The sequence below is a fragment of the Solanum lycopersicum genome, chromosome 6 (genome assembly GCF_036512215.1).
Source record: "Solanum lycopersicum chromosome 6, SLM_r2.1".
Taxonomy (NCBI): Eukaryota; Viridiplantae; Streptophyta; class Magnoliopsida; order Solanales; family Solanaceae; genus Solanum; species Solanum lycopersicum.
The window spans coordinates 45,167,915-45,195,347 of record NC_090805.1 but is presented as its reverse complement, the minus strand read 5'-3'; the positions used below and the strand labels follow the sequence as shown (position 1 = coordinate 45,195,347).

At 36.1% G+C, this 27,433-nt stretch overlaps 2 protein-coding genes across 2 annotated transcripts; one reads left to right on the top strand and one right to left on the bottom strand.

Moving 5' to 3' along the window:
- Nucleotides 1–331: 331 nt before the first annotated feature.
- LOC101246150 (probable serine/threonine protein kinase IREH1) lies at nt 332–20,198 on the top strand. Its single transcript, XM_004241592.5, has 18 exons — nt 332–1,546; nt 4,823–4,893; nt 4,978–5,160; nt 5,252–6,619; nt 8,609–8,781; nt 9,341–9,584; nt 12,080–12,172; nt 12,251–12,391; nt 12,475–12,567; nt 13,772–13,976; nt 16,085–16,170; nt 17,621–17,709; nt 18,419–18,470; nt 18,573–18,629; nt 18,838–19,011; nt 19,151–19,228; nt 19,630–19,820; nt 19,911–20,198. Exons 1-17 carry the CDS (start codon nt 898–900, stop codon nt 19,711–19,713), a joined length of 3,840 nt encoding a protein of 1,279 aa, XP_004241640.1. The 5' UTR covers nt 332–897; the 3' UTR covers nt 19,714–19,820; nt 19,911–20,198.
- A 473-nt stretch (nt 20,199–20,671) lies between these two features.
- Nucleotides 20,672–24,209, bottom strand: LOC101247929 (probable inactive receptor kinase At1g48480). The gene is made up of 2 exons (XM_004241598.5): nt 22,528–24,209; nt 20,672–21,584 (listed from the first exon to the last, which is right to left on the bottom strand). Exons 1-2 carry the CDS (start codon nt 23,858–23,860, stop codon nt 21,013–21,015), a joined length of 1,905 nt encoding a protein of 634 aa, XP_004241646.1. The 5' UTR covers nt 23,861–24,209; the 3' UTR covers nt 20,672–21,012.
- Between the last annotated feature and the right edge of the window lie 3,224 nt (nt 24,210–27,433).

The following is a 27,433-nucleotide window of genomic DNA, read 5'->3' as shown; positions in this document are numbered from 1 at the left end:
GAATGAAATAATAAAATTTAATAAACAAAAGAGTGTAGTATTAATTAAAAAAACAAGTTTCCTTGACTTCTAAATATGTACAAATACAAAAAAAATAAATAATTAAAGTAACGTCTCAGTTTACATTAGTAATTAATTTGTACTTTCTTTCATAATTTGTTCTCCGCAATTTTTTTTTAATTATCTCTGGTTCATCTTTCTAAATTATATTATATAATTTATTTTTTTTTAAAAAATACTTAACTCAATAAATTTATTCGTTTTTTTGTTAGTAACAAGTAAATATCTTTTGTTAAGTCTTTAAATTCAATTTTGTAATTTGTGTTTGAACAATAAATTTTGAAAATTAGGCCAAAAAAACACACACATCTTTTTAGCTTCTTAAAATAACTTTTGCTGTTCTCCATAAATACTTATTTTTCCTAAAAAATTGACGAAATATCTTTTTCCTCTAAAAACTATATATTTTCTTTTACAAAATAAGCTTAACCAAACTGATTATCGATTTTTTTCTATATTTATAAAGAGGAAAAAAAGATGGATATGTTTTTTTGATATTCATTTATTTGTCTTTTGAGATTTAAAAAACCCAGAATTTCGAAATTCCCCCCTTATAAATATGGAGTTCCAAGACAGTCAAGCTTTTTCTTGATTGTTTCATTTTAGCCCCAATACTTTTCTCTTTTTGTCTCTCGACGCAGCCACCGTCACCATTTCCGGTTCTACAGAGCAACAGTGGACTACAGAGTCTTTCTTCAGTCCAAACCAAACTCTCCATTAATGCTCTAGTCAAAACCTCACAGCCCCAAGGGGCTGTAATTTTCAGTTCAACAACAAGAAGAAATCAAGAGTCGTTTAATTTAACCCTAGGAATCAATAGCAGCTAGTTTTCGGAAGATGGTATTTAAAGGTAGATTTTTCTCATCGAAGAAATCCGACCCATCAAGCCCAGATGGATCCTCCAACAGTCCACGATCTATTGGCTCCAATTCACCGATCCGATCGGACAAGAAGAAAGCAAAGTCAGGTTCTACTTCCAAAGACAACTCTCCGATCACTCCATCTTCAATTTCAACTTTTAAAGATAAGAAAAAAGATGAAAAAGGTAAAGAAAGTCCGAGTTCCAGCCCGAGTCCGAATTCGATTAAGAATCCGGTGAGAACCCGTGAACCGGAACTGAGGCCGACTTCTGTATCTGTGTCGCCGATAGTAGCATCATCATTGGGGTTAAATAAGATAAAGACTCGATCTGGGCCCTTGCCACAAGAGAGCTTTTTTGGGTATGCTAGTAGAGATAAGGGGAATTTACTAGGTGCTAGCAATTTGTCAAAGAATGTAGCGGGTGGCCGGGGTGGTGGTGATGGGCCGTCTAGTTCTGTTATGAGGAAGAAGGATGAGAAGAGGTCACTGATGGGTTCTGCGGAAAATGTTGATAACCGGAGCAATTCAGATAGTATGTCCTCTGAGAGCGGTCGTTCGAGGGATCAAAGCCCACGTGTACCTGGACCATCGAGGCTGCAGAATAGTGAATCATCTTCTGAAGCAGGTAAAGTAGCTGTCTTTCTATTACAAAAAGGATTTACATTGGTGGATGTAGTCATTTGGCAACTGGCTTGAGCTATCTACAGTTGATCTTCTAAAATGTATGTATATCTGATTGGTGAGTGCTGTGGTACTTCAAGACACCCACTGGCTTATACTAATAAGTTGTGCCTGAAAGGGTAACTTTTTATCACTCGGGAGAAGTAAATAGTTCTCAAATGCTGATCCAGCTGGAAAATTTAACACGAGAGTCTTAGTTCCAAATCAGTTGAACTTTCTTGGAATTAGATGACCCAGCGCCTGAAACACTAAGAGAGATGTCCTTAAACTTTGTTTGGACTGTGTGATTTACTGGCTACTCTTTGACTCACATTAGGAAACTGAATCATGCAGTGGCGCGACATGGTTTCTCATGGAGATCTTGATTGTTTGAATATCAATCTTTAAATTAAATCGACTTATTGTGTATGGTTCTATTTTGATTGTCTATTCATTCTAAAATAAATCAAATCAAACAATACACTGTTAGACAATGAGGTAGAAGTTAGGGTTTAATGAAATTCTCAAAAAGGGTTTTACTTTCGAATTATGCAGTGGTTGTACTTCTATTTTCCAAAGGACTAAATGTTTAATTGGAGTCAAATGAACGAAAAATGGGACCCTTTTTTCGCAGGGTAACTTGGTTTTGGTTTAAAATTCCACGCTACTCTAGGTGATAGTTTTGTTGAAGTGCGTTCTGTGAATCTATTGATCTGTCAGTTAATGGTGACAATTGGAGTGCCAATAATTTTTCTTTTGAGTGAGTTTTCTTCAGGAATGGGGAGAAGATGGTGGCTGCAGTGCCTCTCACCTTGTAAACTTTTCTTAGTGCCATTGAGATTGAAGGAAAATTATTGAGGAATAGGACTTAGTTGATAATTAAGTCTGACCTACAGCCTAAACTTTTGAGGGTTGCTAATACAAAGCATTGATATGTTTAGTTTCTGCCTTGTCACTTGCTTCCCAATTAATTTTTACAGAATAGGAAACATGGAATAAAACGGCTGTATTTCTTGTTTAGAGATTTTACTAGAAAACATAATTGGTTTCTTTGTTGGGCCCATTTTTCTTTCGGGGAAAAAAGGGGTTGGGGGGAGTTTAGAATGGGTACGAGCACATGAAAAGATCTTCAAACCTATTACAATCAGTGGCTAAGTGGACCGGGTAGTCTTCTTTGAACCAACACGGTCCTGTCGCTCTTGGCTGGTTGCACAGGCTGCTCTGCTGTGGTTGGTACTTGGTTGAGTGCTGCGTCCCATCTTGCCCTGTGCTGTCTCTATTGTGAACAGTGATGGGCTTTCCTGTGCGTGTCTCCTTGACGGTATTCACCCCAGCTGTGCCATTGACATACAGTCCTGCCCTCATCCTTGATATTTTAAGTGGCTTACATGGTACCTCACCCCTGTTCCACATAAGTGATAACACCCAATAAGACTGGTAAAATTTGAATGATGGCCGTAAATATTTTTGGCTTCTGTTTTGGCACTTGTTTCCTAGTTCTCTGGATAAAAGGAAATAAGCAAACCAATAAAACACCTGTATCAATAGTTTAAGAAATTTGGCATGCATATATCTCTTTTAAATTATGCATACATATAGTAATAAGATAACATAAAACAGTTAACCTCGGAGATCTCAATTGTCCCTGCAGAATGATAACACAGTCAAAGATGCATGACAGAGTTAGGAGTGAAGTACATTTCACCTTTTAGGTGCATGGAATTATCATCCAAAAGTAATAACTGCATGTTGAGTTTAGATTAATACATTTCTGTTTATAATTGTTTGGATTAGTTTCATAGTTACAATAGTTCGCATGTTTTTGTTTTTTTTCCTAGTCTTCTGTTACACCCAAAGAAGCAGGAAGCACTGGAAAAACACCTTGCCATGATTAAATAGTGCTAAAAGCTTTTGCATTCTTCTCTCGTTTTTGTTCCTTATTTGTTATTTATTGTCATTAGATTAATACATTGTTGTTTAATTTTTAGGATTAATTTCGTAGTTACACTGGTTTGCATGTTTATCCATACTTGGTGTTTTTCCTAGTTTTCTGTGATACCCAAAGAAGCGCAGGAAGCATTGGAAAAACACCATTGCCTTGATTAAATAGTGCTAAAAGCTTTTGCATTCTTCTCCTTGTATTTGTTCCTTAATTGTTATTTTATTGTCTTTTAGTAGGCTCTATCAAAAATCTCTTCAGTTCCCAAGGACCTGTTCTCTTTCGCCCTGCAGCATACTGAATCTCCATTAGTAGGCGTGATTTATAAAGTTTGAGAAGTCATATGCAAAGTTATATTTGTTACCTATAGAGACAACTCTGATGAGAAATTGGCATTTTGGTTTGATAAAGGACAAACATGGATAATTTCTCTCTCTCTCTCTCTCTCTTCCTATTGATAAGTCTGGTAATTCTATGTTTCTCCGTCCATACAGTATCATGGAAGTACTTATTCACTATTTTAGCTAGTTGTACCTTATGCATCGGGGCTCCCTTTCTTGGCTGCTTGAATGTTGATAACCTTTTTCTACTAAGTAGTTAGCAGTGCATTTATGGACAGATATGTAAATTGATTATTGTGCATTTTAACAACCGAAGTTCAGTAAGAGCTAGTTCTCCTCTATTGCAGCAAGCAATCTAGGAATTATATGAATGGCTTTGCTCTTACTTATGCATTGGGACTCCCTTTCTTGGCTGCTTGAATGTTGATAACCTTTTTCTACTAAGTAGTTAGCACTGAATTTAAGGACAGATATGTAAATTGATCATTGTGCATTTAACAACCGAAGTTCAGTAAGAGCTAGTTCTCCTCTATTGCAGCAAGCAGTCTAGAAATTGCATGAATGGCTTTGCTCTTACCATTTCTTTTGGGGATAAACTGGCTTTGCTCTTAACTTATGCAATATTTTATGCGGAAATCTGGCCAAGGCGAACAAGCGTTCTTCCTTTTTTTTTCTTCTTTTCATTCAGCTTAAAAAAGGAAGCTATTTGAGGGACTGCTAAGAAGTCACTGGCTTAATATGCTTGGCCTTTGAAAGATTGGTCTATGCAAATTGTACTTTTGAGGGTACTGCATGATATCATCCTAGAATTTAACTTCTACTTGATTTGTAATTGTAGAGACTTCTGTTGCATTTAGTTGTTTTGGGAGATATCAAGATATATATGTGGACAGCACTAGTGAAGTTCACGTGGTTGCTTGAGGTGTAAGTTATGCTTTCTCATGTTTTGATTGTTATGCAGGCCGAGTCAGTTCATCTTGGGGCTACTCTGGAGGTCTAAGGAGTTCAGATGCTTGTACTCCAGAATTGAAGGTACAGAGGATTAAGCTGTTGCATTAATTGATTCTTCTCTCGCTATTGCGTTATCGTTACTCTAATGCTAGATGTACCTTCTAGACATCTTTAGAATGCGACAACCCAAAGGAGTCTGAATCTCCGCGCTTTCAAGCTTTACTCCGGGTGACTAGTGCTCCAAGGAAACGGTTTCCTGCAGATATAAAAAGTTTCTCGCATGAACTGAACTCCAAAGGTGTACGGCCTTTTCCATTCTGGAAACCTCGAGGTTTGAATAATTTGGAGGTAAAATTCAACCTTTCCGGTATGTTATTAAGTTTGTAAATGATCAGTGTTCTTTTTGCAAGTGTTGATCAGTATATTGCGATTTCAACAGGAGGTTTTAACGATGATTAGAGGAAAGTTTGACAAAGCAAAGGAGGAAGTGGATAATGATTTGCGTGTTTTCGCAGCAGATCTGGTTGGAGTTCTTGAAAAAAATGCAGAAACTCATCCAGATTGGCAGGAAACAATTGAAGATCTGCTGGTTTTGGCTCGAAGATGTGCAATGACATCTCCTGGGGAATTTTGGCTTCAGTGTGAGGGCATTGTTCAGGAACTGGATGATAGACGGCAGGAACTCCCCATGGGTACACTTAAGCAGCTGCACACTAGAATGCTTTTTATACTTACAAGGTGCACACGTTTGCTTCAGTTTCACAAAGAAAGTGGATTTGCTGAGGATGAACCTCTGTTTCAGCTTCGTACATCATTGCAGCCCGTTGAAAGACGGAGAGATGGAAAGATGTCTGGTCCTCTGAAGTTACCAAAGTTGCCTCCTACAAAAAAATCTTACAGTCAGGAACAACATGGCTCTGAATGGAAGAGAGATCAAGTTGTACAGCTAGGTAGCCTTCCGACTTCGGAAGCTGAAACTGCAAAAAAATTGGATTCTCCGGGTAGTCGTAACCGAATGGCATCTTGGAAGAAATTTCCAACTCCACCTGCAAAAAGTCCCAAAGAAGCATCTCCAATCAAGGAGGAGAACATTGATAGAGGCATTGAAGCTTCAAAACTATTTAGTGATGAAAAAGGACCGTCTGCTTCAGATCTAGCTACTATCAAGCATCCTGATCTTCCTTCTGCTAGGGATTCACTTGCACACTCTTCTGTTCCTTCCAAACACCAGCGTAATGTTTCCTGGGGTTACTGGGGTGATCAACCAAGTGTGTCTGATGAGAGTTCAATAATATGTCGCATTTGTGAGGAGGAGGTCCCTACATTACATGTAGAGGACCACTCCAGAATTTGTGCAATTGCTGATCGCTGTGATCAAAAAAGTCTAAGTGTTAATGAACGTTTGTTAAGGGTTGCAGATACTCTTGAGAAGCTCATGGAGTCATTTGCACATAAAGACATCCCGCATGCCGTTGGAAGTCCAGATGGTGCAAAAGTATCAAACTGTATTTTAACTGAGGAATCTGAACCTCTCTCTCCAAAACTTAGTGACGGGTCTTGCAGAGGTTCAGAGGATATGCTTGACTGTCTTCCTGAGGTGGATAACTCTGTTTTCATGGATGAACTTAAAGGTTTACCTTCTATGTCATGTAGAACCCGGTTTGGACCTAAATCCGATCAAGGGATGACAACATCATCTGCTGGCAGCATGACACCTAGATCCCCCTTGCTGACTCCAAAGACCAGCCCAATCGACCTACTATTGGCAGGAAAAGGTTGTGCCGCTGAGCATGATGATCTTCCTCAGGTAGAAACTACTATGATTCTTCAGTATGTTTGTATCTCAGTTCACTTCTTTTGGGGGATAAGACTAAAAGAGTTCTGCTGCTGCTAGCAGAGTTTGCATGCACTTGCATGTATTTTCTTTGGTTGTGGATATGTTGGTAGATGTAGCCTTTCTTAAAAATGTTATGTAATGTGAATTATATGAATTTAAATTTTAAAAATTCTGCTCTTTTCTCTTGGTTCAGTCACAGATTTTGTTTCCCTTTAGGTTTAGAAGCTTGTGCCTCTTGTAGAAGGTTGATGACGTTATAATGTAGATTGATCCCGCGGCCTTGAAAGCTTTTAGCATTTTGGAAACTTTGCTATGAAACTGTTTTTGGCGGCATTCTCTCCTTTGAACTTAATAGAAGGTTGCAGCTTACACCTTTCTGTTAGGTTTCACTTATGGAGTTAAATTCTTTTCCCCCTTTTTTCTTTTCCTTTCCCACATCAAAACTTCGCCACAAAAAGATTTTACTGGTGCTAGTTTTTCTTCTCCTCCTTTTCCTCCACCTTCTACCCCCTCAACCATTAACCATATCTGTATCTTTCCTCCCATGCTGCACGGCATGACATCATAGTGAGATATGAAAGGAGGCCGACATTTTAAAGAAGAATAAGAAAGAACATGAACAAGAAAGTACTCTGGTTATAGTCTGTGCTCAAAAAAACACTTTCCTTCCCGTGTTGCCGGATTGAGAGCATAAAAGGAAGAAGAATGGGGAATGAAAGAAGAATATAGAATAACAAAGAGAATCATGAACAAGAAAAGGAGTCTGCTTAATTGTACTGGGCTCAATGCTGAGTTTCATTGGGTTTGGCCATGCTTCCGCCGGTTGGTCAGTTATCGAAGACTCCATGTTAGCAGCCCAATACCATTTAAGGAAAATATAATAATTTTATTTTCCATTTTTTTGTGTTTATTTTTTTTTAGAACAACGGAACGTAATGTACGAAAGAACTATATCACTCAGCTAGAGAGGGAAGATAGAAGAGAGTGAGTACTGATAGAACAGAAAGGGAAGAAAAGTGAGAAGTAAAGAGAGGTCACATGAGAAAGAGGACGTTATATCGGGTACATAAGAATTAGGTTCATCAATTCTAACAAAATTCTGTTATTACCTCCTGCCTTCTTAACTACTCGCGACCTTTCTGATGATAGTCCTTGAATTATAGCATGAGGAAACCTCAGTTGCCTAATCCAACTATTGGTCTCTATCACCTTCTGGACTGCTAAGCTTCTGGAATGTTCAATTTGTATGGCCTCAGTGATGAAAATACTTCCTTCTTCTGTTGCATTTTCTCTTCATCTCTCCTCCAAGTTAGGATAATCATATATAGGAGTGGTACATTTTTAAGAGGAATGCAAGTTCTTATTCGGGAAGAGCTGATGGATTTCCTAGCCTTGTGGAATGAAATTACCAGATTCTAATGTTACCTCATAGACTGATGTTTGTGCCTTTTCAAGTAGAGTGGAATGAAGTCACATTTTTCTAGTATTACCTCATTGACTATGATCTTGTGGGGTTGTGGGAAGGAACATTTTTGATTCCCATTTTGCTTGTGGAGTTCTCATGATTTAAGCTGACCCCAAAAGTTGGGTATTCCTTCTTCAGAGTTCTCTCAATTATTTTGCCCAAAAAACTAATGAAATAGCATTTCCTACAATAGTTAAAGGGGTTATCAATACCAAAAAGATCTGTTTGACAGGTAAATTGCCAAAAGATCAAGAAATTAGTGTACGCTGCATTCTATTTCCCAATTATATACAACTCGAGCATACATCATTTTATCTAATTATATTTCATGGATGGTTTTAATTCTATTAGGGATGAATTTGCTTAACTGTTGACTTCAATAGGTGCAGGGTAATTGGTATTGACTTATTTTGATGCTTTGTTCTTCTTCTCTTTTGATAAATCCCCTGGAGGTTTGGATTGACAGCTCTGTGTTACTTTTTTTAATGTTACAGATGATTGAACTTGCCGATATTGCTCGATGTGTGGCAACTACACCTATAGATGATGATCGCTCTTTGCCTTATTTGCTCTCTTGCCTTGAAGATTTAAAAGTTGTGACTGAACGCAGAAAGTTAGATGCACTTACCGTGGAAACATTTGGAACTCGTATTGAAAAGCTGATTCGGTAATTTGACCTTTCTTCTGTTATATCCATTGTAAAGATATGACACCTGGGACTAATCTAGCCCCAATAGCTAGCTCATGAGTGGGGGATTGTCCATGTCCATATAAGTAGACCATCAGCCCGTTCCCAACCAATGTGGGTCTTTAACCCACTCTAAAGCCCCCCCCCCCCCCCCCCCCCCCCCCCCCCCCCCGCCCCGCCCCGCCCAAGCCCAACTGGAGCAGGGCTCTGGAGTCCAAATGGGGATGGACTTGAATCTGATACATGTAAAATATTACACTTGAGCTAACTCATCCCAAAAGCTAGCTCATGAGGGAGGATTGCCCAATGTTCATATAAGAAACCACCAATCCATTACCCCATCAATTTGAGACTCTAACCCACTCTTAACATACATATGCTTCTGGGGGTACTCTCAAAAGAAAATGATGAACAGTAAGAACCATGAAACGTTGAGGGGGCTCAGGAGAGAAATCAAAGGAAGGAATCTTGCTTTTCTCTTTTTTGAATCTGCTCTATCTACAGAAAGTTTCTTTAACTTAAGTTCACAACTGTCCAGGGAACAGTATTTGCAACTGTGTGAGCTAGTCGATGATGACAAAGTTGATCTAACGAGCACTGTCATTGATGAAGATGCTCCCTTGGAAGACGATGTCGTACGTAGCTTGAGAACTAGCCCAGTTCATTCCAAAGATCGTACGTCTATTGATGACTTTGAGATTATCAAACCAATTAGTCGTGGGGCATTTGGTCGGGTTTTCTTGGCAAAAAAGAGAACAACTGGAGATCTCTTTGCAATTAAGGTACTATAGTAGTTTGGTGCTTGAGTTTTATTGATCAACATTCCTTGAATCATTCAGATTTCCGTTTTGAAGTGATTTTAGCTTGCTCAGTGATCGCACATCGAGAACCCCCTTCCACCATCCTGGTCCCAGTCCAACAGAAAACGAAAAACAATATCCGTCTTTAAGTGATAGCTCCTTGCTCCATGTCTTTAACATGTGCATGTCTCATATCTAGCAAACAGTTATATTATGTAATTTTTAGGAGTTTGTATATAAGGATTATGTTACAATTTTTTGTTACCTTGCAAAATTACTTGAACAAAATAACTGAAGGAGCTTATGAAACCTCGATCTCCTATTGCTTTTGGCAATTTATTCCCGTGATAAATTTACTATATGTGGATATCGACATGTGTATTACATGTACTTTTCTGACAAGGATGTGTATGTATGGTTACAGAAAGAAGGGTGGGATTCCTCCATTTCTAACTGTAGGTTTCCCCTTTTTGTCTTTCATGGTAAATGCGTCTTTTATATGTCCCTTGGTTTCCTTATGACATCGTCTGATTCAGGTAGGTTTCTGGCCTCAGGTATCAAGTAAGAAACCAGACCATTTTGCTCTTCCTCCTGTATAGGGAAGAGAAGAGGAGCTTGTATAATGTAAACTTAAACAGAGTGTACAGGAATCTTCACAAAAAAAAACCATATAATACATTCCTATAATTCTCTTAATCACCTTACAGCAGGAACGGGAGTTCGGGATCCATTCCATATTTACAATATGTGAATTTGACAGTGGATGGATATCCTAGTGATAACTGATAAGGACCAGCCAGCCGTATATGAGAAAAAGACGAACCTCCACCTTGATTCGAGTCACCATAGGAACAAATGCAGGAAATGTGTCCCGTCAGACTCCTGAGGAGGAAGATTATGTTTCTGGGTTTTTTTCATATATATAAATAATAAAAAAGAACTTGATATATCTACATTCTTAAAGCTCTCCATCAAGTTGAAGTGTGCATTATTGCTTCCACTTAAACTTGTGTAAATGTACGAACAATTCTAGGCCCTTGAAATGATTTTGTAAGTTTTCTAACTGAGTTGAATTGGCAGGACTAGTAGTGATACATCTTAACTCAGTTGTTTGTGAATGAGGCAATCTACTTCAACATGTTTTTTTTTATTATCTTTTTTTTTGAAGAATCCACCTTGAGGTGCCAGAGGGTCAAGACATTAATGTCTGTCTTGTATGAATATCCGATAGTACATAAAGAATGGAGATATGATACCTTACCTTACCTCCTCAAATCCTAGTCTAGTAACTATAAACATGCCTTGGTCTTTCATGATTATTACTTTAATTCTAATTGAGGCATTATAAATGCCTCTATCAGGAGGGAAGAACAACAATGTGTTTTACTAGGATTGGAAGGACTTCTCCCTTTAGAAAAGAGTGTACAACATAATGAATTTTGTCTAATGACATAATGTGAGCCAAAATTGTGCTCCGTCGGTACAATTTTATGTGAAGGTATTTAACCAGGTACAATGAGGAAATCTATTTATTATTTTATGTTGAGATTAGTTATTCAAGGTTTAGTTATTTCATATTCTATTTTGCATAAAATAGTACATATATCCTCTCATAACTTATACCTGTACTAATTTTAAACATAGTAAAAGAATGCTGCCGAACATGTTATTAGTTATGCAAGATTTTTACATGATTAATTTGCATCTGAAAAGATTCCTAAAGTCATTAATGCATACCAAAGTACCTTTTGAACTTTTTTGATCAGGTTAAAACTAGATCAAAGTGTCTTAGTAGTGGTAAGTGCAACTCATAATGTGTAGGTGCACGCCACAAGTTTAAATCTCGCTGCCGACAAAACCCCATCATTTAAGTGAAGAACGGTAGAGGATCATGCCTGTATCCATTGAGTTTCGAACCTTACACTGGCACTCCAGAATTTTTCAGTTGTTAAAAGAAAAAGAACGCGATGACATTTTCGTGGCTGCAGGAGTATGCTATTAAGGGTTTCTTCATCTTATAGAAAAAGTATGTCATTAAGGTAAAATGAAAGTTTAAAGTGAGTTAACAAATATAATAAAGTCCATTCTTTTTTGGAGCAGACTACTTAACTTCCCTCTCTAGTATTAAGGGGATGGTAGAGAGAGTAAACAACAAAATTTGAGGCAATTTCAAAACGGAAGAGGTATTCTCATTTCCGTAGCGGGAGACTTACTAACTGATCGAAACCCCGAACTCAAAAACCATAGGACATCTCATGGCTGTGTGCGATAACATAAGGATATACTCCCTCCGTTTCAATTTGTTTGTCTGGTTTTGACTCAGCATAGAGTTAAAGAAAGTTGAGAAGACTCTTGAATGTTATGGAGTTGTGGTCTTAACCTAAAGATGTAGCTATTATCCTAGTGGTGAAGTTTTGATCTTAGGTATGCTATGTCTTGCTTCTTTGTGGCAGTCCAACTTACATGTTTAGTTACAGGTCCTGAAGAAGGCAGACATGATACGCAAGAATGCTGTTGAGAGTATCTTGGCCGAACGTGATATCTTAATATCAGTTCGCAATCCTTTTGTGGTGAGCATGTTGAGATGGCAAAACATTTTACTGAAAGATAAGATTATACCTCTTTTACCGGTTTTTGTTTTGCATTAGGTTCGCTTCTTCTACTCATTTACTTGCCGTGAAAACTTGTACCTTGTGATGGAATACTTGAATGGTGGGGACCTATATTCACTGTTGAGAAATCTAGGCTGCTTAGATGAAGAAGTTGTTCGTGTTTATATTGCTGAAGTTGTGAGTATCTATGTCTCTGTCTTGCTCTCAGAAGTACTGTACACTATGGTGAAACACCTAAATCTGAAGTTCTGAGGTGCCAGGTGCTTGCCCTGGAATACTTGCACTCTCAGCATGTGGTTCATCGAGATCTGAAGCCTGACAATTTGTTGATTGCACATGATGGTCATATCAAGGTAAAAGTTGTGTCTAAAACGTGCCTTCTTGATAAAGTTTTTTGAATAGTCGAATTCCTTGCTTAAGGTGGGGCATTTTAGATACAACATTTAACAGGTAAGCTGTGATGGCTTTTTCTAAAATCCACCATGTTTGCTCCTCCTTATATATATAACTATATATCTGGAATCAAGTTGTTGCCATAAGCTTTTGTAGCTCTAGGAAATGTGTTAGGCCAAGATGGCCTTGATATTATCAATGAAATGTATTACCTGATCAAAAAATGGGATGTGTTGGTCCGTGATTTATAATCCTTCATTTATTCTGGAATTTCAAGAGTGACTAGGGTCAGGTTTGTAACTTTTTAATTCTACATGTGAAAAAGATGAAAGCCAAAAAGTTTTTTAATTCATTAGTTTGGCTTTTTGAATTTCATATTCGAGTAAATGAAGGCCACAATTTTAAAAACAATGAAATGAGAAGGCCTAGCTTTTTCGTTATAGCCATTTCGAAAAGAAAAAGGTCATCTTTTTATTTGGATAATAGTTGCAGATATGTAAAGAGATCATAGAGCTTCAGTACACTATTGTTGGTTCAGATAATTTATTGTGAAATAAACTATTTATTCAAATGAATATTGACTGTGTTTTCTGAGATGGTTACAACAGCGAACTGGATATCAAAGGAGACCTTGCATTATTACTTGAGGAGTTTTATGTTTTACACAAAAAGCTCTACAGTTTAATGTAACATATATTGACAAATAGGTAATAGAAAAATTTGATGGGCATGTAATGTTTAGGCAAGATGTTTCTTGAGGCCTGTGAAGGGGTTTAGAAATCAACCTGCCTTGCCTATTTAACTTGGGGCTTGTATTGGGTGTTTTTGCTAATGTGTTCCTCAAGCTTGAAGCATAGAAGTGTTTGTCGTGGTTCATGTTGACATAATGACGGGCAACTTTTCAAATCATGTCTCGAGTTATTGCTTGCTGTGGTTAAAAAGCAGTCCATACAACAACTACGCCTCAATACGAAGCAGCTCATCATTGGATAAAATTTCCCTGACTGTATTCATTGATGTTTCTGCTTGTTTTTCTAGCATTTTTAAGTTGTTTGAGCTTGCGGTGGTTTAACATGTCGATGACCTGTTTTCTTGGGCTTTTTTCTTTTAATCACATTGGTTTCACACTGATGAGGTAGTTTTAATTTGTGTAATTTTGTTCAGTTGACAGACTTTGGGCTTTCTAAAGTTGGTCTTATCAATAGCACAGATGATTTATCTGGTCCTGCTGTCAGTGGAACATCCATGATGGAAGATGATGAATCTCAGCTATCTGCATCTGAGCATCAGGAAGAAAGGCGGAAGAAACGTTCTGCAGTAGGTACACCTGACTATTTGGCGCCTGAGATTCTTCTAGGAACAGGGCATGGTTAGTATCCGTTTTTACCCATCTATCTTCATTTACAACGAACAGCTGATTATCTTTGAATTTGGCAGATGAAGCAATCATTTTAAATGATAAACTTGATAATGTTCCCAAATAGATTCCCCATTTCCCTTTTCCTTTATTATTGTTAAAAATCCCTTTAAAACTTTTCATTACCATTCCTAATTCAGCAAAGGACGATTGCGGTAGTTTGAGTGTCGATGTAAAAAATAACCTAAAGATGATGAATTCTCTGGATACTGAATTGCTGTGATAATCTCTACCTAGACACATACTACAGCACTCCTTGGGTGTATATTTAAATATACGGGGAGTTCCATTGCATTGCACTCGAGTGCGACTGTGGGATTATAAGGAAGGTTCTCATGCTATAGAGAATGGAGGGTGCAGAACAGTTAGTATCATCATCTAGATAAGGAAGGTTCTCATGCTATAGAGGATGGAGGGTGCAGAATAGTTAGTATCATCATCTAGATGTGGTGCTAGATAGAAAAAATTTTCCTCATCTCAGATGGGGTAGAAAGCTAAATTGACTTCAATTCAGATGGGTAGGAACTCATTGACTGGACAGGGAAGTGAATAGAATTGGTGGATAACTTAAAAAGGTAACTGTTAATACTGCCTGTCCACAAGAGACTTAAGTGTACATGAAAGCATGTTAGGGAGATTAGCTATAATTAATGATATTGCGGGATTGATAAGACTAGAAACGTGGCTGGAAACCATTGCAGATTAAGACTTCAAAGATAAAATAGTAGATGTAAAGGAAAATAGGTGATAGAACTGATCCATTTAGACTGATTGGGAGAGATGGGGGGCAATCTGATCCATTTAGACTGATTGGGAGAGATGGGGGACAATCAACATTGTTAGTGTTTATGCTCAGCAAATAGAACTCGTAGGATAACTGACACTAAATTCTATGATGATATAGTTATGTCAGTCCAAGAGACATGTGTAGATGTCCAGTGTGAATGTTAAGATTGATGTTCAAATACCATACAAATTTGAAGGAGATTGGAAATGATCACATCTGATGGAGCATGCAAGTAGCATGTCTAGAAGTAAAGTGAGAGATCAGGTGTGATGGTCTGGTTATGTTCCTGTAAGACCTCACTGACCTATAGTTAGCAATATGGTTGATAACAATATGATTAAAACAATGAAAAATAATGTTAGATCTAAAAGGAGTGTAGTTGTCTCAAATGAATTGCAATCTCCTGGTACCGCTATAAAAAATGATTTGTGATCTCTTGGAATCAATGTGCACTTAACTGTTACAAAAACACAATCCAATTACAATGTTCGTATAGTTAATACAGACTTGCTGTATTACCCTTAATTGTTACAATTGCATTACATTTGATTTTTGTCTAAAGTACTCTTCCTTTCTGATCAGGAACTTGTTTGACAGAGATAGGTGTGGTTTCATAGTCTCTATTTTTATAGAATCCATTCTGTGTCTCAAAAAAACAAATTTCTTAGTCTTAAAAAGGCTTGGGAGGAGAGAAATCTGAGAGCTTTCTGAAAGTTTAGAGAATGACTTTGTACATTTGAGTAATAGGCTGTTGTCCATTCTTAATTTTGGTGCACTCATGAGACCTTGGTTTGTATAGAAGAATGGGTGTGTTTTGGACCATATTCTACAGTAGACTTTATTTTTGGTGTACTGCTTCTATACGAGGCTTACTCACATCAGTAAATTACTTATATTGCACTATGCACTCATGCATACCATAGAAGAATGGTGTGTTTTGGAGAGCCATATTTTTCAGTTGACTCTACTTTTGGGTGATCTGCTTGCACATCGGTAAAATTATTTGCTATGGTGAAGAAAGTAAACAAGGTATTATGTTCTCCTGCGTAACACAGGTTAAAATTCTTAGAATGCGGAAGGGAGCGAGGATGAGTTGGCATACTGATTGGGAGTTCACTCCAAATTATTGCTTTTCTCTATAATTCTGGACATGCTTTCATTGAATCTTTGTTCTTTTTTTCTTGGATAGTAACTCGAGTATATGTATAACCTGACATTCTTATAAAAACAATTCTCTAGAGTTCTTAATCATAGGCTACATAATTCTTTTCAGGTTTCACGGCTGATTGGTGGTCCGTGGGCATTATTCTCTTTGAGTTGATTGTTGGCGTTCCTCCTTTTAATGCAGAGCATCCTCAGGTTAATATGTTGTCTTCTTATTTGTATCTTTTGTCCTTGTTCTTCTATGTAGTCCCTTACTACACCACCCATTTAGCTGTAGATTAGTTCGTATATGAGAAGTAAAAGAAAATGGTCAGTAAAGTTGCTGGTGGTTTTTTTTTTATAACAAAATATTTTGTTGAAAGAAGTACCAAAATGTACAGAGATGGCCACTAATGTTGCTTATGCTTAATATTAAGGATTTTTCTCTTAAAATGTTTTAAAAGATAGTACAGTGTCTATGTTCTCTCCCTGCGAATGCACCAAATATGAAGTCCTCAAAGAAAGTATATAATGTTTGTATATCCTAGTTACTAATTTATGCAAACTAACTCTTTCTAGACGTGACACATTTCTTTATATGCATATATTTTGCATGTGTGGATTACTTGACGATTATAGAGTGTAGTAGCTTATTTTTATGCAGATGGCTCTATGTAAGAGCATGTTTGGATTGACTTAATGGTTGGTTAAATCTACTTCTAAGTCATTTTTCGCTTTTGGGAATGTCTGACCAAGTTAAAAATAACTTAAAATAAGTTTAAAATGACTTTAAAAGGGTTAAAAGTTAAAAGTAGGTACTCCCTACTTTTCATTTTTTAACTTAAAAGTTACTAAAGTTTGACTTTCTAAAAAACTACATTTAGAAAGCTATTGTTTTAGTTAAGCCACACGTGCTCTAAAAGTAGTACCACCTTGGTTCCTGATATGGTTATGAGATTCCATTGATACAGAGCTCATTCCAAACGACTCAATGAGGGGTCATGCTGGTATGCACCCAAAACTAGAATTGGACATTCTTTTTATAAGAGTGAGGCGGTGATGACAACACCAGCTATAGCTAAATCCCAAGCTAATTAGTTTGTAAGAATTTTAGTATAAACTAAGTCAAGTACTATAGCTTTGGATATTACATCCAAGACCAATTTGAATTGACTTGTGAATCTGCACTCTATGAGCTGTGTGCTTAAACCACTGAATACGGATTCTTGATGGCAACCTCATAGTCTCATATATGGTGAACAACCAATTCAATGGAAATGAATCATTAGTTAAGTCAACACAATTTAAGAGGAATCAATAAAAAATATTTACTCAAATCTGGTATTTCGATGGGATTGTTTGAGTAAAGAATAAAAAAGAGTGGCTTAAAACATAGATCTGTAGTTATAGTTCTTTTATCTTGTGTCGAGCAGTTTGATGTATGTAACACTTTATGTCATTATCAAAAATGTACGTGCACTAAGTTAAAATAATTTAGTGTTTGCAATTCTGATACCTTCATGCTTTTCTTTTTTCTTTTTGCTTACAGTAGCTTTATCTGAGCAGTTCCTCTCCTTATTTACTATGTTGATGAAGTAACTGTTTTATGAAGCACTCCTGATGTTATGTTTCTCTTTCTCTTTTTTCTTTTTGGGATCATTTTCAGAAAATATTCGATAATATACTCAATCGTAAGATACCTTGGCCAATGGTTTCTGATGAAATGAGCGGTGAAGCACAAGATCTGATTGACCAGTAAGAGAATCATTCTGGTTATTATTTCAAGTCCCATTTTAATCTTCTGAAGTTTCAGTCGGCAAGTTCTTTTTCCAAGAACCTTCAGCTTTTAGCCAGTTCTCTTTTAAATCCTGGGGTAAGAAATGTAAATGTAAATGTAAATGGAGGCTCTATGTTATAAGGCATGCTTGAGTTATGAGGAATTAGTTTGGTGAATTTGAGAGAGGCAGTGGATCATTAGAATGCGGTTGGCTTTTGACTATAAAGCATTGCCAGTTATTATGAAAAGCTTGTCTATAAATACTCCAAAATTGGTTATTTAATAATGACCCTCTAGTAGTTGACAAAAAGCTTTTAGTTATAATATTGTTTCCATTCAGGAACTCTTCTGTATTTCCAAAGAGTACACATTACGTCCATCAATCCCTGAATAAAAACAAATCCTTCCCGATGGAACAGAAAAAGAATCTTGCTATGAAAAGGATAATGGTGATAATTATAAATTTGGAATACATCTATTCTGCCAAAATGTTGGCAGGCTGTGTTTTGAACTATAACTAATTGATGCTGAATTGATTCTGGAATTTCAGGTGTTGCTACAGAGATTAATATCATCTGGCTTTAGTAATTATAAACTCAATATTCTTTTCTTTGTAACTCATCTATTGTAGAACATGTTTGTTTATGTCCCTCAACTTTTGAAAGCTGCTGTCGTGATAAATTTCAGATTACTGACGGAAGATCCTAATATGAGACTTGGAGCACGAGGAGCATCAGAGGTGATGTTTTTTTCCACAACGTACTTTGAGATTGAGCCTTCTTACACCTGTTCGTTTGAGATTTTGGGAGTAGATTGTAGAATGACTATGAAACTTATGCAGGTGAAGCAGCATCAATTTTTTAGAGATATTAACTGGGACACACTTGCTAGACAGAAGGTTGGCTGCGACATACTTACTCATAAAGTTATTCATATTCATTTAACCGTGTCTGTACTAGCAGAAGGTTCCTTGCGCTGAGCCATGAAAAGATAGCTGACCCCTCCTAGCTTGAATTGAGGCTTAGTTGCGTTGTTATATTTATAGGTGGGTCCATCTTGTTTTTTCTACTGATTTGTGTCGCATCAATGTTGTGCTCTTCCCTCAGGCGGCTTTTGTGCCTGCATCCGAAGGTGCACTGGATACTAGTTACTTCACTAGTCGCTTCGCTTGGAATCCTTCAGATGAACATGTATATGCAGGCAGTGAGTATGAGGGTTCTAGCGATGATGGTAGTGTTAGTGGTAGTAGCAGCTGTCTAGATAATCGCCAAGATGAACTGGTATGTTCGTTATACCCACAAAATGAATTAAATATAAAATAAAATAGAAGACTGGCGTGTTAACTCTTAACATGTTGTAAGTCAATTTTCCATTAATTTTTTTACTAAATAGGTTTAGTTTCTACGAAATATTTTGCAGGGTGATGAATGTGCTGGTATTGGAGATTTTGAGTCCGGCTCTTCTGTCAACTATCCTTTCAATAACTTCTCTTTCAAGGTAATCTTTTGCTTTACAACTTCCTATTCATTGATTTTCTAGTTTCTGATGGCTGGATGTTATCTGTATGACAAAGCCACATCAGTTAGAACTGGAAGATCTTAAGGGTTGAGTGAGTACATGAAAATTATCAGATGTTTATGTATTCTTAAATCGATTATCTGCTCTCTTAAATCACTTTACTAAGTTTGTTTGGACTAATAAAGAACTATTGAAATTTTTGCACCCTCTAACTTTGTTCTCTCATTTCTTCTAACATTATATTTCCTGCTTTAATTGACCAAATTTCTCTGTTTATTCGGTACTCAAAAAAGTTGATGGAACTAGATTTTAAAAAGCTTTTCGTCTCATGAGTTAATCCTAACAATGCTACCACTTATTTTCTTCATTTCTTTCAACAGAATCTCTCCCAGCTTGCATCAATAAATTATGATTTGCTTACAAAAGGTTGGAAAGATGATCAGCCGTCAAATCCTAATGTATAGCTCTCCAGTTAACTGTGCATGTGAGAGTATCCGTACTTCTGTTTCTTGGCTGGTAGAAACAAACTGAACACCCGCCAATCATCTCCCTGTCTTTATACCATGTAAATGTATGTATCCAACTAAGTCTAATGCAATATTTCTAGAAATACTTCTAGTCTTTTATGGTTTTTATTTTTCCTATTTTTGTTCCCTTACAGATATAGAAGCAGCTTAAAGATCATGATCGCGACTACTGGGGATGTGATGTGTTTTCATGATACAACTGAATCTCATGCTGTGAGGTTGTGCTTTGAATCGCCGTTTTATTTAGTGTGCCAATTGTGTACTCTCTTTTTGTTCTCATGTATGGCCATGAGATGCCTTGTGGTTTTTTGACTTCAGGCTTTTGATTTGCTTTGTAATTCTCCTCCACAGCAATGAGAACACATCTCCTGTTTTGAAAGGGGTCGAACTTGTTGCCTCAAATTTTGATGTTTACAACTTCACATCACTCTTTTCCACTCCCTTTATTCTGTTTCTCTTCTCTTGTGAAAGTATCTGCTAGAGTCTAGTCTGTTTGCCTATTAACAATGGAAAAGGAAAAGATATAAAATGAAAATAACACAACTAAAATCTATCAGTAATAATTGATATTGCCACAAAGAGTTGATTTGCTAAGGATTCCCTCTTTCTTCTTATATGATATAAATCTACATTTCTTTTTAGTTAGGGGTCAAAACATACCTCAACCATATGTTGTTACAATTACTTACCTAAATTATCACTTTCTTTGTATTAAAGCACAACTCGATAATGAGTTGGCTGACACAGACCAATTGTCCGAGTTGGAACAATATTTGGGCAACTCAGCATCTATGGAAACTCTGACTGCAATCTCCCCGCATGTCAAGAATCACATGCACCCATGCCTCATATACACACAGAATAGCCATGACAGTTGCAACTGAAAAGGCAAAAGTAAAAGCAGAAGCAGTAATAATTACGGAAAGCATTATACATCCAACAGGAATAAATGGTACAGATATTGGCTTTGGCCCCTCATCTAAAGGAAAATGAAAGGGGTAACCACTAGTCTACTACAGAAACATAGAGGAAAAGGGGCCATGATCAGTTATTCAAACTGAAAGACGAACGATTAGACACCCCTCCCCCAACAAACAACAAGTTCAACAATATGCTTAAGAATTGGCTCAGTATATTGGTGATGAATCTGAGTTTAGCTTAATTACTGCACATCTTGAGGGACTAATATGGCCAGTTTACTCTGTTGAATTGGCAAGATCAGAGAGTTCTTGTTTATCAGTGTGAGGTTGGACGTTGAAGCTCTTCAATCTGTTTAGAGATCTCAGCCATTGAAGGTCGGTTATTGGGATATTGAACTGTACAATTCATTGCTAGCTGCAAGAGTTGGACCATCTGTTCTTCAGCAGTCTGGTACCTGAGGAGCTCAATATCAAAAACTTCAGAAGGCCATTCTTCACGAACGACAGATTGAACCCATCTTGGCAAATCAACACCTTCTTCATTCAAGAGGGCATGACTAGGTGCTTTTCCAGTAAGAAGCTCCAAAAGTAATACTCCAAAGCTATAGACATCAGCCTTTTGGGAAACCTTGCGAGGATCAGTTACCTCTGGAGCACGATATCCAACAACTCGAGTAGGGGAGGATGGCGGTCCAACCAAGTTAGCCAGGCCAAAATCTGAGACACGTGCTTCGTATGATTTGGTGAGAAGAACATTGGATGACTTGATATTCCCATGGGAGACATCAGGACCTTGAGAGTGCAGGTATTCGATGCCACGTGCAATTCCGAGGGCAATACTGGACCTGATTTCCCAATTCAATGGTGTTCTGCCAGCCCCCTTGCTTCCTAGTAAAGTAAAGAAATTGTAGTGAATAGAAAAAAGAGTTGCAGCATACAGCTCATTGCAGCTTCTTAGTCACGTTAACAAGTTTCAAGTATACCAAAGGCGAAAAATGTATATATTCATTCAAGATTGACATGCCAGGAAACTATTCACCAGTTGAATATTAGTTTCGGAGATTCAAAATTCTAGTCCTATACAGATGCTCTAGATAGAAAAAGAACATATGATGGTAGACCCTACTAATGTAGGGCCAAGTGAAAGATTATGTGTGCCTGTATATAGACAGGGTAACTATAAAACAACAAAGGACCCTTTTGCTATGATCAAAAGCACAAAATGAAATAGAGTACTACTTATTGCTCTTAATTACAAACAACTTCAGATTTAACATACTTTCTTATATTAGAAGCATCCTTTACATAATAAAGACTAAGGTAATGAAAAGAAATTAATGCTTAATTCTAGGATCACACATTCATTGGATTTAGGGGCCAAACACTACAGACATTGCCTGTTACACTGTTAGCAACAAGTCAAACTAATCACTCTTAACAAAATGTCAAAACCTGGAAGAAGACATAGTATATCTATTGAATAAGGGAAAAGCAAGTAAAACATCAGATATTGCTAGCTACTTTTCTTGAACTATTTAAAAATATTGACAGTGCATGTCGGACCCTCTAAAACAGTGATTTTTTAGGATCCATGCCACTGAGTGCATGTTGGATCCTCCAAAGGTACTAATATTTTGAGGATCCATGCTGCTTAGTGCATAAGAGATCCTCCAAAAAGGTAGTGTATTGTAAGAGGATCCATACTGCTGAGTGCATGTCGAATCCTCCTAAGTAACGCATTTTTTGACGATTTGGCACAAACGCGGTAACATTTTTATAGAGTTGGAACAACATGAATTGACATAAAAAGAGTGTAACTACTATAACTTACCATGAAGAAGAGCAGACAAGCTTCCCATTGGCATATAGTCAAAGACAAGAAGTTTTTCCTCCCTGCTGAAATAATAAGCTCTGAGATGCACCAAATTCTCATGATTCATTGCTCCAACTGTTTCAATTTTCTCCTTGCACTCACTTTCAGATATTGACACATCTTTCAATCTCTTAACAGCAACAATTGTACCAATCTCCAAAACTGCCTTATAAGCTGTTCCAAGTGTCCCCTTTCCAAGAACCTCAGCAGATGCTCTCAACAAATCCTCCAATTCAAATGCTTTATAATAATCTCCAAAAAACACAAGCTTTTTCTTAGCCCCAGTTCCTCCCCAATTCTCTTCACCACTATTCAATACTACAGCAGCTTCTGCAGTAGCAACTGAATTCCCATTATTTACACCTTCATTTTCGGGTTTCTCAATTGGTTTCTCCCCGGGAACTTCTGTTTCAGGTGGCTTAATTGTCTCAACGTCAAGAGCCCTTGTTTTATCACCGGTTTTCATCCTACCTAACACAAACAAAATTAACAAAAGAATGAAAAAACCAGCAATAGATCCAATGACAATACCGGAAATAGCTCCACCGGATAGCTTCTTCTTCTTGTTATTTGAATTCCCAATATCGATTCCATCAGTAGCTATAGCAGGCTGAGTTTTACTACCTGGGCAGACATTAATAGGCTTTCCACAGAGAGAATTCCCAGTAAAAGAACTAACAGGCATTACCTCCAAACTTTTCGGAATAGACCCATTTAATCTATTGAAAGACACATTGAACTGCTCGAGATTTGGGAAAAACTTTAGCTCAGGCATAAATCCAGAAAACTGGTTTTTCTCAAGTAGAAATGTTCTCAATCGAGTCAAACTGTTAAACCCAGATGGAATTTCTCCAGAAAAATTGTTATCAGCGAGATTTAACCGAACTAAAGAGTGAAGCCCGGAGAAGGAGGAAGAAATCTCTCCGGTAAAAAAGTTACCCTGGAGATAAATGTTACGGAGCTCGACACATTTCGAGAGATCAGAAGGGAGAGGACCCGAAAGGCGATTGAGACGAAGACTAAGTGTACGAAGACGAGTGAGGTTAGAAATCGTGTTCACCGGGAGGGTACCGGAGAGAGCTGACGCCGGTAGCCGGAGAACAGTAACACGGTTGTTTTCACATTGTACACCAGCCCAGTTGCATGGGGAGGTAATAGTGGTGTTCCATAGAAATGTACGACCACCCACGGCGGAGCGAAAAGCTAAAAGTGCAGCTCGGTCGGAGCCAAGATCCGACGAAGCTGACACAAACATCAAAGCATGAATTATGAAGATGATTAACAACACCATTGTCAAATACTGAAATTGAAGTAGCCAACTGAAATGGCGCTATTTGTTTTAGCTGAATATGGCTCAAGAACCAAGAAATGCTAGAAATTCATAGCAGAGAGAAATGTAGTAGCAGAGGCACAAGAATAAGACCGAGAAGAAAGAATGGTGTTCTTGTAGGAGTGATGAAAAAATGTAAAGATATTGAAAACTAAATACAAATTCACATTTTGACATTCTAACATACTTTATCTTCACTCATTTTCGTAGCACAGTGGAGGTGCCAACATTCGATATATAAATTCAACAAATAGTTTTAATTCAAATTTTAAAAACTCTTGTCTTAGCCACTCAATGACGTAGCCACCCTAGTGTGAGGGTGTCCAATTCACAATATTATACCGTATACATAAGTAAAATAATAAATAAAATGACTAAATAATATATTTTGAACATCTTTAATACAATAGTATGATATGACTCAGTGATTTTAGGCGAGACACACAAAAATTTAAGTATCCGTGTGTTTGAATCTCGTAAAAAAAAAATTTCCCTTTTTAAGAACAGTTTTACTTTAGCACTCGAATCCTAGCTTACCCATATAGCCACTAGTCCCTCCCTATCTTCACATTCGTACCACTAATTTCATCTTTTATTTATTTATCGAGATTATATATAAAATATTTTTAAATCCATGCTTATTTTATTAAATATTTTTTTGCACAAAAAAGAAAAGAGAAAAACTTAGGTGTTAAATGAGGTAGTAATTATGGTGTTGATGGATGTCATGATAGTGTCTATGCTCTCAAGAGAAAGGTGTCAAAGTCTTTGATTTTCTTCCATTTTTGTACTGCTTTTTTATTTTTTATTTTTCATTTAGAGTAGAATAGCTTAATTTATATGTCTTTGATTTAATTGTACATAATATTTAAGAATGTAAAAAAATAAGTAAGTTTCATCATTGATCTTATAACTATTATCATTCAATTAAATAGATGAACTTTTATTACATAGCACGGTAACTAAATAAAATTGTAGTGAAATGAAGATGAAGACAAATATTAAAAGATATTAAAAACCTTTTTGTGATTATAGGATATGTTCGATATATAAAGAAGCGTGGGAGCCAATTCTGCATGTTTTGTCCTTTAAAGGACCCAACAAATCCAAACCAATCTTCATTAACACATTTTATCCTCAAACTTTTCGATATAAATTTAAAATTTAATCAAAATAACTTTCAGTATTATCGAATAAAAAAAAATAATGAGCAAGTCATGTTTGAATAATTAATGTGGGAAACAAAAGTACATTCTCACATGGATATTATTGCACAAGGGAAGTACTATTATATACGTCTGTCCAAAAATAGGAATAAGGGCCGTTTGAATGAGCTTAATAAAAGTAGCTTTAAAAAAGTACTTTTAAAAGTGTGAAACTTATTTTTAAAATAAGCAGTTATGTGTTTGGATAAAAGTGTTGAAGTTGTTATGTCAAACGTGAAAAAGGAAAAAATGAAAGAAGGAATATTAGGGTTATATGGGTAATTTGGAGATTGTATAAAAATATTAAGACAAAAAAGATAAAAATGTGGTCAACTTAAAACAGCTTATAAGCTTAAAAAAAAAAACACTCCACTTTTGGCTTAAAATAAGTTTTTTTAAACTTAAAATAAGTTATTTTGAATATTGTCAAACAGCTAAATAAGTTAAAAATCAGCTTTTAAGTCAGTTTGACCAACTTTTAAGTTGAGCCAAACAGGCTCTAAGTAAATATAATATTTCATCATTCTTTGTTTCTCTTGCATTTTTTATTTTTTTTCCTTTCCCTCCTTTTGTAATATAAAAACAAATATTTATAAAGAACCCTAAACTGTTAACATTGTTATATTCATACTCTTTTTTCACATTCCATCGCAAAGTATTTCAACTTTTAGGGTTCGATTGAGTTCACCAATAAATTATATTGAGATTAGTTATTTTAATAAATTTTTTATTGATTGTTTAATTTATTTTATTAAAAGTAGAAAGAGAATATGAGTAATCTTAAAATTATTTTTGTCACTATTTCATATTTGGATAGGAATAACTAGTCTCGATACTTAATATTTTAAAAAAATTATTTATATTTATCATGCATACCAAACGATTTTCGAAAAGAATAGTAAAAAAAAAGAAGAAGAGAGAATATTGACCCCCCCCCCCCCCCCCAATTATATTCAAAGAACTACTGGTAAAGCAATATTTGCTCTCTTCACTGAGATATTGTGATTGCTTTGAAGGCGTTGATAATAAAATTTATTCGCACTTAATATTTATATTAAAATATATTAATTGCTTGTGGTTAAGAGACATTTTATAAGGCTTTTTTTTTATTAAGATAAAAATTGACAATATTATGACAAGTTAGTTAGTTCAATCGAGTATTATGTTAAGCACAAGAAATCCAGCTAATTGATTTCTTATGAAAGACGATATAATTCTTGTACTGGATGAAATTGTCTAATTTACCAACTAATAATGATATATAGTTGGATTCAACAAAGCAAATAATGAGCAACAAAATTTAACGTAAATATTCTTTTAGTGAATTGAAGATTTTAGTTAGTTCCAAAAATATGACTCCCTCCGTTTCAATTATATTGTATATAAAAGTTAAATTTTAATTTGAGATATATATAAGTATTGACACATCTTTAACATAAGTTAGAAGTTTAGTCTAGTTAATCGGTTTATATTATGGGACACGAAAAGGATAAATGATGTATTAGATAGTAATGGATGGGGTGGTATATTTACTTTTTGATATCTTAAATTTCATTAGTGAAAATCCTGACTCGAGCAAGATAAAAGTAGGCATTTTAGTAGATAAAATTAGTATTCCTATGTGATAGCAAGTTAATTATTAGTACTAATTTTACTTTGTTACCAACTAATGATTATGAATGAAATTCACCTATGATTTGGTTACAAGTGATATATATGATTATGGAAAAATAATTCTTCTTCTCTTGTTAGGTGTTCTTTCATTCTCATCAACCATGTATTGAGTTGGTACATCAACAGATTATTTTTGTCCCACCAAACATGTATGAGGAATCATATCATATGATTCTTGAAGACAATTAAATTAATCAAACAATGTATGAACCTCAGTGAATTAAGGAATGAAGCAAAGACAATTTTGTGTTCCTACATTAAACTCCTCTTTCTTCAATTGTATGAATTGACAAGTGGAACCAAAGGTTGTTATATTCTGGTTTATGTGACATAATTTGAATTGACAAGAAATTTATGAAGAAACGAAGATATCAATTTGAAACTTGTAGTATAAAATATGATATAATATTGCGTGGTTATAAAACTTATAGAACATGTAAAGTATACACGTGAACTGAAATGGAGGTTGTATATATATTATGTCAGTCTCTACATTTAAAGTATATCATCACTCCTTTCGAAATGAGCTAAAAAGAAAAGTATGCACGTAAACTGAAATGAAAATTGCTTATATAATATTAGTCTATATTAGAAGTATTACTCCTTTAAGCACCAATTAAAAAAAAAGTATGCACATAAACTGAAATCAAGAGAG